Below are 12,046 nucleotides of genomic sequence, written 5' to 3'. Positions count from 1 at the left end.
GAATATGGAATTGAAAGAGCTGTATTTAGCTATATGTTTAGATTACCAGTTAGAGTAAAGCAATATTTATATTTAGGAAATGTCTGTATTTTCTAGGGAAGGTTTAAACTTGACTTATAATTTAGAACCATAATTCTATATCTAGATGAAGCCAAGAGCTAGAGGTCATTTAAATTTTTTCTTTTATCCAAACTAATCCTCTGTTCTTTTAAGTCAACAGCTGCACATTCTCTACAAATTCCATTTTTAAATCAGAAAGATACATATCAGAAACATAATTGCATGTCAGAATTTTTTCTTTAAAATAAAGCAAGTTTTCTACTTCCTTGCTTCAGGTGAACTCCAAACAGTGTTAATACTCAAGCCAAATGTTCCAGTGAAAAAGCCCTTTATCTTTACTTCAGATTTGCTCTGTAAAATTTAGTTTTCAGAACTTCATAAGCAACAGATTTCATGTTCAAACTAATGCTTTATTCTTCTATCATGTTTCAATGCCCTGTGTCCTCTCCTCAGAGGTGAGTGATCATTCTCTCCTGGTCACCTCCTTAAGGCAGAACTACCCATGCACGGCAGCTGCTTCCCTGGTATCTCCCGACACCGGGTGTGGGGGCCAGCTTGGCCCTAGCTCCAGATTTGGCAACAGCTGCACCAGAATTCTTAGGAACATCTGTACTTGCCAGATGAAAGATTGCTATTCCTTTTCTTCACCTTACCCCATCTATTTCGCATTCTGTCCCTTTTCACAAAACTGGGATTTGGACCATTTCACTGCCCTCATTTAAGATATGGCAGGATTCAAGGAAGAGACCAAACAGGATTTATGAGATCAGAAGGTCACAAGTTGTAACTTCATTTTTTTTCATATTTCTAACCATATATTTTATGTATATCTATAGATATCTATGGGCCAAATTCCAGTTTTGTGGTCACAAATTTAATTTACTCCATTGTACATGAAGAGTACCTTACAGATAGTGTCCAAAATTTTTTTAATCTCCTTCATCATAAAACGGTTGAAAGCTTTCCTTTTCATCATCAGTGTGGTCTTAAATGTGGTACAAATATGTCTCAAGCCATATACACTTGAATTTGTAAATGTTTTCAGTTGGTATGTGTAATTATTATTCTGGTATGCTTATAATGTCTTTGGCCCACCACGTCTTAGATGGAAGGATGGACTGCCAAGGCTAAGTGGACATTTTCATCTGTGTAGGTCTTTTATGCCACTCTGGATCAGATCTACCATGGGAAGCACCCGCTGAGGACATCAACCACAGACATTCTCAGGGAAACACAGGAGAAATTTTATGGCTTGCCATACGTTCCAAATACTGTGAGTCTTGCATTTTGATCCTATTGTGTGCCACTGAATGATCCAGTTAGTATCTCTGTCAGAGTGAGTATGTCATGGTCACCTTCCCCTTGCAGAATTTGAAATCCCTACATGTAGGTCAAGGTTTCCAACAGACAAATGCTGGAAATTGCCTGGCCCAGTTAGTATCTCTAACCATCCATTTACATGTGCTTATTTTCTTCCTGTTAGCAGTGTGTTTCTGGATTCCTGGAAAGGTAGGAGGTGAAAATGGTCATTGGAGTTAGTCTGTATTCTTTGTTGTTATTTTCCTATAATGGTAAAGATGGTTAGTGGTGTAAGATGAATGTGATGATCAGCCCCTAATCATTTTCATTGCAAAGGAAATTGACATTTGTTGAGTACTTATTTGTATCAGGGATTATAATAGAAGTTTTGCATATCCTATCTCACTTAGTATGGCCAGATTGGAAAGTGGGAGCATTATTGATTGCTAGGTGCCAGACTAGGTGCCAGACTCTACTTGCTTTGCAAGGGAACCTCGAATTTCACTCTCAAACCTGTAAATTAGATAATATCACCATATTTGGGGCTTATAGTGAGGCTTATACGCATTACCTGTTTTCTCTGAGATCATTTAGGTTGCATTGGGGTTCATGAAATCATGCTGTTCCATTGCCCCAGCTTTGCTGGGGGGAGGCTGGGTGTGGCAGAGAGAGTGTTGGCTGGTGCAGTTAGCAATGCGACTGACACTTAACTTAGGACTCTGAGTTGCAGCTGGTCGAAACCCAACTCCTATTTCTTGAGCTGAAAAGGGAATTTATTGAGTCTCATAACTGGAAGGTGCAAGGGTGTATTTGGTTTCAGGTAAGTTGGATCTCGTTAGTTCTTACACACCATTCGTTCGAAATGTTTTTCTTTCTTTCCATTTCTCTGGTCTGTCTTTTTTGGGATTCATTTAGTTCTCAGGCAGGCAGCCCTGATGAGGTGTTGTGGTGGCTACTGGTAGGGCCTGGTTTATATTCTTCCAGCTTAGCCAGTTTGATAGAGAATGAATTTGAAGATACTTCGTAAACTTTAAAATGCTGAGGAAAGGCTCGTCAGTTAAGGCTAATTGTCCAGTGGATCTTCAGGTCCTGATACTCAAACGTACGTGGGAACAATTCACATTGACTAGACAAGTAAAGTAACAGTGCATTTTGTCTTTATAGTACTTCGTACGTGGACCACATCTTCCTTATCCATTTGTCTGTTGAAGGGCATAAGGAAGATGTGGTCCATATACACTATGGAGTATTATGCCTCCATCAGAAAGGACGAATACCCAACTTTAGCAGCAACATGGACGGGACTGGAAGAGATTATGCTGAGTGAAATAAGTCAAGCAGAGAGAGTCAATTTTCATATGGTTTCACTTACTTGTGGACATAACAAATAGCATGGAGGACAAGGGGAGATGGAGAGGAGAAGGGAGTTGAGGGAAATTGGAAGGGGAGGTAAACCATGAGAGACTATGGACTCTGAAAAACAATCTGAGGGGAACCAGGTGGTGGGTATTAGGGCATGGACTGCATGGAGCACTGGGTGTGGTGCAAAAACAATGAATACTGTTACGCTGAAAAGAAATTAAAAAAAAAATAGGGATGAATTTCAGAAATATGCCAAAAGAAAGAAGCCAGACACCAGAGTACAAAGGCACAAAGGAGCCTTTTGGAGGAAAGGAAAGATTCTATATGCCCTCTGTGATGGCTACACAGGGTTATTTTTCAGTGAACTATGGGTGGGGGGTGGGGGATGAATATTAAGAAGCACTTGTGAAGAGCACTGAGTGTTGTTTGTACATGATCAACCACTGAATTCTACCTCTGAAACCAATATTGCACTGTGTTGACTAACTAGAATTTAAATAAAACTTTGAGGGAAAAGAAAAGTAAAAAAAAAAAATTTCATATGAGTAGTTTTGGTTGTCTTAGAAGCTTAGTCATGTGCCCCAAATATATAATGATAGTCATGCTACATACCTATTTTTGACCTTATATGTAATTTATTGTTCTAAGGCCGTGTATTAACCTGAGCTCTGGATTTTCTATATTAGTGAAAATCTGTGGTAATGAGGATAAGCTGACTCTTCCTTTTGAGAAAATATACAGGTTTATCTCTTCGCTGGTATTGTCTCCTTTGTTTATTGTCAGTAGCCGTAGCCCTTTGAGTACATTGTTTTAAGTGGTCTTTAGGAGAAGCATAGCTACATTTAGAGAAGAAAGACTCTTTTTTTTTTTTTTTTAAGATTTTATTTATTTGTCAGAGAAAGAGAGAGAATGAGCGCGCACAAGCAGGCAGAGTGGCAGGCAGAGGTAGAGAGAGAAGCAGGCTCCCCACTGAGCAAGGAGTCTGATGCAGGACTCCATCCTAGGACCCTAGGATCATGGCCTAAGCTGAAGGCAGTGGCTTAAGCGACTGAGCCACCCAGGCATCCTGAAGAAAGACTCTTTTAAGGCTTGTTGTCGTTGTCATCTTTTTCTGTTTTTTGTTTTTTTCAAAGAAACAGAGCTTGTTTAGGTTTGCATAAGTATTCTTTTCTTCCCACTTAGAAACTTCTGCATTTTCTCATTCAATTCATCACCAAGCTTATAACAAACATTTCCATAAAAATAAAAAATAAGTTGAGGATACTCATTGGAATTCTTCAGTGCAGCATTCATCAGGGCAATAAGACAGGAAAAGAAAAAAATAAAAGCGTTAGAAAGGAAGTAACAAAACCGTCGTTATTTGCAGATGATTGATTGTTTGCTGAGAAAATCCCAAGTATGTATACGTAAATTAGTGACATTAATGAGAAGTTAGAAACTTTTTTGGATAAACAATGTATAAAAATTAATATTCCATCTCTGTTTATCATCAACAAACTGAAAAACAATTTTAAAGATACCATTGTGGAAATAAAAAGAGGATGAGATACCTACTAAAAAAAAATCTAAAATAAGAACAAATATAATTAAGATGTCTACTACCCAAAGCAATCAATGGATTTAATGCAATCCCTCTCAAAATACCACAGTAGTTTTTCACAGAGCTAGAAAAGAAATCCTAAAATTTGTATGGAACTATAAAAGACCCCAAATAGCCAAAGCAATCCTGAAAAAGAAAGCAAACATGGAGGCATCACAATTTGACTTCAAGTTGTATTACAAAGGTGTAGTCATGAAGATAGTATGGTACTGGCATGAGCACAGACACATAGATCAGTGGAACAGAATAGAAAACCCAGAAATGAATCCACAGCTTTATGGTCAACTAATCTTCAACAAAGCAAGAAAGAATATCCAGTGGGAAGAAGACAGTCTCTTCAGTAAATGGTGTTGGGAAAACTGGACAGCCACGTGCAGAAGAATGAAATTGGACCACTTTCTTATACCATATACAAAAATAAATTAAAAATGGTTAGAAGACCTAAATGTGAGATAGGAGACCATCAAAATCCTAGAGGAGAACATACACAGTAACCTTTTTGACCCTGACCATTGAAACTTCTTACTAGACATGTCTCCTGAGGCAAGGGAAACAAAAGTAAAAATAAGCTATTGGGACTTCATCAAATTAAAAAGTTGCTACACAGTGAAGGAAATAACAAAACTAAAAGGCAACCTATGGAATGGAAGGAGATATTTGCAAATGGCATATCTGATAAAAGGTTAGTATCCAAAAATATTTAAAGAACTTATAATGTTCAATGTCCAAAAACCAAATAATCCAGTAAAAAAAAAAAAAAAAAATGGGCAGAAGACATGAATAGATATTTTCCAAAGAAGACAACCAGATGACAGACACATGAAAAGATTCACAACATCACTCATCAGGGAAATACAAATCAAAATTACAAAGAGTTGGCAACTCATTTAGTCAGAATGGCTAAAATGAACAACTGAGGAAACAACAGGTGTTGGCAAGGATGCGGAGAATGGGGAACATTTTATTTTTTATTTTTTTAAAAAGATTTTATTTATTTAACAGAGAGAGGAATCACAAGTAGGCAGAGAGGCAGGCAGAGGGGGAAGTGGGAAGCAGCCCCCCTGCTGAGCAGAGAGCCCTATGCAGGGCTCAATTCCAGGACCCTGAGATCATGACCTGAGTGGAAGGCAGAGGCTTAACCCATTGAGCTTCCCATGTACCCAGAAAGGGGAATCTTTTTTTTGTTTTTTGTTTGTTTGTTTTCTTTTTCTTCCAATTTTATTGAGATATAATTAACAACATTATATTAGTTTAAGATGTACAACATAAAGTGGTTTGGCATATGTTGATATTGCCAAATAATGACCACCACAGTAAGTTCAGTTAACACCACACACAGTTATAAATTTTTCTTCCTGTGAGATCATTTAAGATCTACTCTCTTAGCAACTTTCATATATACAAAACAGTATTGTTAACCATGGTCACCATGCTGTACAAGACATCCCCAGGACTAATTTTTTTAAATTAACATATAATGTATTATTAGCCCCAGGGGTACAGGTCTGTGAATCGTCAGGCTTACACACTTCACAGCACTCACTATAACACATACCTTCCCCAATGTCCATAACTCAACCACCCTCTCCCTATCCCCCTCCCCCGACTACCCTCAGTTTGTTTTGTGAGATTAAGAGTCTCTTATTAAAAGGTTTCTTTTAATACTGTTGGTAGGATTGTAGACTGGTATAGCCACTGTGGAAAGCAGTGTGGAGGTTCATCAAAAAGTTAAATATAGAACTACCCTATGATCTAGCAATTATATGACTAGGTATTTACCCTAAGGATACAAAAGTACTGATTTGAAGGGATATATGCACTCCCATGTTCATAGCAACAATATCAACAATAGCCAAATTATGGAAAGAGATGAATGTCCATCAACTGATGAATGGATAGAGAAGCTGTGGGGGGGGGGTGTGCGCACACACACACACACACACACACACACACTGGAATATTACTCTGCCATCAAAAAGAATGAAATCTTGCCATTTGCAGCAATGTGGATAGAGATGGAGGGTATAATGCTAAGTGAAATAAGTCGGTCACAGAAAGACAAATACCACAGGATCTCACTTATATGTGGAATTCACGAAACAAAACAGATGAACACAGTGGGAGAAGAAAAAGAGTCAAACCAAGAAACAGACTCTTAACTATACAGAAGAAACTGAAGATTACTGGGGGGGAAGTGGATGGGGAAATAGGTTAATAGATGGTGGGGAGTAAGGAGTGCACACGCTGTGATGAGCATGGGGTATTGTATGTAAGTATTGAATCACCATATTGTACATCTGAAGCTAATAGTACACTGTAGGTTAACTAACTGGAATTTAAATAAAAGCGTGAAAAAAAGTCTAAAATAAAAAGTGTATTGTCTTTATTTTCAAAATCCTAAATAAATGAGGAACTGAACCATATTTATAGATAAGATTTAATACCAAAAAGATATTAATTTTTTTCTCCAATTAATGTGTTATTCTCCAATTAATTTAATGTAATTCTATTGGTTGGTTTGTTTGAGGCTGTACAGTTTTATATGGAAGAGCAATGGCTCAAGAACAGCAAGGGCAGTTTTGAAGAATAGCGGCAAGTTGGTAGACTTGCCCACTTGGGATTAGTGTCCAATTAAGCAGTAGGAGCTGAGGTAGTGGGACGGTGTGGGACAGACAAATAGAACAGAGCCAGTGGAACAGAACCAGAAGCCCAAATGTGGCTTTGACACATGTATGGACTCCTGAGCCTAAACTGGAGGCTGTGTAGAGCTGTGGGCCAAGAAGGGACTAGTGTTTGTTAAAAATGGTGCTGTAAGGATTGATCATCCATATGGATAAGACAAAACTTGTATCTTGATCTCATTCTGCACACAAATATAAAGTGGGTTGAAGACCCAAATGTAAAAAAAAAAAAAGTAAAAAAAGTAAAGCTTTAAATTTTTAGAAGATAATACAAAAGGATATCTTTCTGATTGCCACTGTTTTACTTACTCAGACTATTTTATATCTTATTTACAGTGTGAAAGGCATTAGTCATAAGACAAGACTGATAAATTCAACTATATGGAAATTTGAATCTTCTGTTTATCAAAAGAAATGTAAAAAATAGTGAAAGGAAAGCTACAGACTGGAAGTAGGTATTTTCAACACCTATTACTGGGATATTTTCTTTAGTTAGTTATTTACTTTCATTATGGTAAAAAAAAAAAAAAAACACATAGCATAAAATATACCATCCTGAAAGGATTATATTTGAAGTTCTTTGAATGGGCAAAAGGCATAGATGTGCAGTGAGACATATAAAATGACCTCCAAATTCATCAATGACTGCTAATTCAAACCACATTAGGTTAGCAGCCTATTCTCACCCATCTGGCAAAAAAAAAAAAAAAAAAAAGACAGTTGACTATACCCAGTGTTGACAAGGGTGTGGAGTCACAGGAGTTCTTAACATCTCTGGGTAGGTGTGCACATTTGGTATGGCCTCTTTGGAAAACAGTTGGGCATTATCAGTAACACTGAAGATGGACATTCCCTATGACCCAGCAACACAACTTATATATCCAACCTAGTGTTGTCTTGTTAAGAATAGGAAGGTCTGGGCATCTGGGTGGCTCAGTGGGTTAAGCCTCTGCCTTCGGCTCAGGTCATGATCTCAGGGTCCTGGGATCGAACCCTGCATCGGGCTCTCTGCTCAGCAGGGAGCCTGTTTCCCCCTCTTTCTGTCTGCTTCTGCCTATTTGTGATCTCTCTCTCTGTCAAATTAATTAATTAATTTTAAAAAAAGAATAGGAAGGTTTATAACAGCACTGTTCGTGCACAGAAAAAAAGGAAGAGGTAGAATTCTGGAAAGAACCCAAGTGTCTGTCAATGGAAAATGGGTAAATACTTTGTGTCATATTTATCGACTGGAATACTATTCAGTGGAAATTGAGGGATACGGGCACAATTAAATTTAATAGTCACAATGTCAAGTAAAAAAAAATATATACATTTATAATAAGGTTCAAAACAATGCAAAACTAAGTTCAATATCGTAGGTAAATACATAAGCAATAAAACTATGAAGAAAAGTGAAGGAATAGTAAGCACAAAGTTCGGATGGTATATACCTCTGGAGCAATGGGTGGGATCATAGAAGTCTTAGAAGTGTCTTATTTCTTAAATTTATTAGTGGGTACAATGTTGATAGTTTCATCATTCTCCCTGCCTTAGTAGTATGTAGTAGGAAATGAGTATGTAGAAGATATTTCTAAATGTTAAGAGGTTATTTTGGCTGCAACATACGTGGTAAAGAATGGATTTAGGGAGACCAGTTGGGAAGTTACTCAGGGGCCAGGATAGAGCTGGTGGTTTGAACGAGGAAAGTGGCCGTGGAGAAGGTAAGACTGAAGTAGATGGGACAATTGTAGAAGGCAGAATGTTTAAACATTCTGGTGGTTAGCTGGACGTGGACATGGAGGAAATGGAGAATGGAGAATGACTGCGGGTTTAACATGAGTATTGACCGGGGAGGGGGGCTTCAGAGCATTCCACCTTACCGACCGGAAGAGTGACAATTTTCCTATAACTTATCTCCAGAAAGTGTTTCTTTCAAATGAATCCTTTTATTCCCTCAAATGAAACCATGAGAAAAGGAGAAAATAATTTAAACAACAACCTACAGGGCATCTGGGTGGCTCAGTCGTTAAGCATCTGTCTTTAGCTCAGGTCATGATCCCAGCATCCTGGGATCGAGCCCCACATCAGGCTCTCTGCTCAGCAGGGACCTGCTTCCCCCTTTCCAGCTCCCCATACTTGCATTCCCTCTCTCACTATCTCTCTCTGTCATAAATAAATTAAAATCTTAAAAATAATAACCTATTCATAATGTTGATGAGTTTTCATAATGTTGATATACAGACTGCACAAATTATGTGTATGTAATGTGGTCTGAACTTTTAGATGTTGATTATGAATGTGTCCACGTAATATCTCTCTAAGTGCATTAATAGCTCATCTTGGGAATAAAGTTTCCCGTCGGTTATGTTTGAGAGGACTCGTTTAAATAACATGAAATGGGCTTCTCTACTGCGGGGCTCCTCAGCATCTGCAGTGAGCTAATGAACATGATGAGTCTCTCGTGCTGTGTTCCCAAGCTTGCTGACCATGAAAGTCTTCTTGGTTCATTTCTAGACATTAGCCCCGACTAGGTCATATTTTAGCAAACTCTGCACTTATATTATGCAACTCTTTGACAGGGGAAGCTCCATTAACATTCTGCAATGAATAATGGATGCTTGTTTTTCAAGTGAATAAATGGCCTTATTATGTCAGCAATTTGGTAATATTTACGAGAGAGCTAAAGTAGTTTGTATAATATAGGGACAAATATAATTTGTAATTTTCTTGCTATTTTAGCCCTAGTTTGCTAGGAACCCAAAAAGCTCTTGCTTGGTTGTAGAGGACAACTTTACAGCATGAACCAACACTCTGGTCTTGTACTGTTACCACTTTCATTCTATTCAGAGCATAATGTTTTGTTTACATCTTAACGACCATCTCTTCTCAGAATATTTTGTTTCTAGATGATTATGTATCTCCCCCATTATTAATTCAGAGAGTAGAAAATACTGTGTTTTTATTTTTGTAATACTCCAGTACTCTGGAGCAGTTGAGAGACAGTCGTGTCTAGGAGAGTCTGGGGCGAAACCTGCTCTAGCCTTATGACCCTTCTGTTCTGTCCTCCTGAGTATTTTTCAAGTTCAAAGTATGAACAACTGACTCTGCTGATAGACTACAGTTTCCCAAGATTTGTTAATGACTCACTTGTGTCTCAAGTGAGTTTGAACTAACTTTGTAGATTTGTGAGCTTTGCTGGTCAAACTGCATCTCAAATGCAGCTCTTCTGGGAATAACAGTATTCTCTGAATGGATCTGCTGCCAGTGAGACCTTCTTGGTCCTTTACCCACCTCATGTTGAAAACAGTCATGTGGGGGCACCTGAGCTGTTAAGTGTCTGATTCTTGGTTTTGGCTCAGGTCATGATCTCATGTGTCCTGGGATCGAGCCCCGAGTCTGGCTCCCCACTCAGTGGGGAGCTTGCTTGAAGATTGTCTCCCTTTGCCCCTCCCCCACTCGTGTGTACACACACACTCTTAAATAAATAAATCTGAGGAAAAGGAAAAAAGAAAACACTGATATGTACAGAACAAGAAAGTCCTGAGGACCTGTCCTTATTTCATGAAAACATCATAATAATATGTCTGAGAAGACTCTTTTTTGTGCATTTTAATTTAAAATTTCCTGTCTTGATTAAAGCTAAAATAAAAGAATACTTTAAGAAAGCACTCTACTGGGATTGAATGACATGTTGATATCTGGTCATTATTCGTGTGAGAACAAACACCAACAAAGAATGTGAAAAGAAGGCACGTTTCTTGTGAATATTATTCCTTCCACGTTGAAAAGCTCCAGTTTTTTAAATCCAGGGACACATTCATGACAGCCCAGTATGACACTGAGTACAAGTAGCAAATGAGTTGTACTTTGCTTGAGGCATGGGGGGATGGGAATGGGTCTGATCTCTACGCATCGCTTGCCTGTGCATCTTTCTGGGTGGGCATGTGCTACAGGCTTCTCGGGGAGCATACCTGATTGGCTTCCACATGCTCAAGATGCATCATTTCAAAAAGGCTTCTGTCCCTGGAGATTGATTTCTATTGAGACTTATGTCTATAATGTCTAATTATATGGAAGAGATTTATATAATTCACATTAAGTATAATTATCTATAGCAGACCTTCTCATTATGGTAGCTGGAAGTTGTGTTAAATTTAGTCAGACATATCAAAGAGAAAACATCCTCTTGTGACGTAACATAAAGAAAACCATTTCCAAATCCCAATTTACATCCCAATCTCTAATTCAGCTATGTTCCTTATATTATTATAGATAACATTTGTAAATTATTTTAAATAATTGATATATTTATAATATATATTTTTATTAAGTGCCTACTGAATGCCGTGCACTGCCTAGGAGATGCGGATATAGTACGGATGAAACAGACCAAAATCCTTCCCTCATGGAGCTTATATTAGCAATGGCTTATTTGGGGGTATGTATAGATAATTATCATTCTGCCTGGCTGTCTGTCAAACATTTCATTATTAAGCAAAATATTCTTTGAGCCTCTCAAATTGCTTTGTGAGCAGATGGCCTGAACATAAAAGCTGAAAGATTGAGATATTTTGAAGCATAATACAGCTAATACAAAGGATATGTTGAGACCCTGATTTTTTTTTCATAGGGAAGGGGCTTTGTACCTGAAATATTCATGAGAAAAAGGGGGGGCTTTTGTTTTTTCCATCTGGTTCCAACAGTCTTCCTCAACCTTGCTGATGTGGTGTCTCTGATTAGTAAGAATTTGTAAATCTGGCCAGCCACCTGGAGGTCAGGCAAAAATTAACAGGTGGCTAGGAAGAGTAGAGGAGTGGTTTAGGGCTTGGATGGGCCATCAGGGCCCTGGGGATGTGGTATTTGATAAGTTGGGAGGTGAGAGAAGAGAAGAAGTGGGGAATGATGTGAAGGAGGACCAGGGTGACATTGAGTGGAACATGGAACACAGGAGGGGTATTTATGGCATGATGAGTGCAAAGATGTTGAGTACAGGTTAAGGTGACAGTAGAATATCCAAGTGGAGATGCCTGTGAGCAGCAGTTGGATCAATGGGTTTGAAGCCCAG

At 38.3% G+C, this 12,046-nt stretch overlaps 1 protein-coding gene across 2 annotated transcripts in view; it reads left to right on the top strand.

Annotated features, from left to right (window-relative positions):
- MIPEP (mitochondrial intermediate peptidase) overlaps positions 1 to 12,046 on the top strand; it is a 183,056-nt gene that overhangs the window by 93,978 nt on the left and 77,032 nt on the right. For both annotated transcript variants that reach the window (XM_082700190.1, XM_082700191.1), the window contains exon 16: positions 1,214 to 1,333. In XM_082700190.1, coding sequence (XP_082556316.1) covers positions 1,214 to 1,333 — 120 coding nt within the window. The remainder of the gene's footprint in view (positions 1 to 1,213; positions 1,334 to 12,046) is intronic.

Source organism: Mustela nivalis, assembly GCF_964662115.1.
Source record: "Mustela nivalis genome assembly, chromosome: 15".
Taxonomy (NCBI): Eukaryota; Metazoa; Chordata; class Mammalia; order Carnivora; family Mustelidae; genus Mustela; species Mustela nivalis.
Note: the sequence above shows the minus strand (reverse complement) of the source record. Positions and strands in the feature narration are given on the sequence as shown.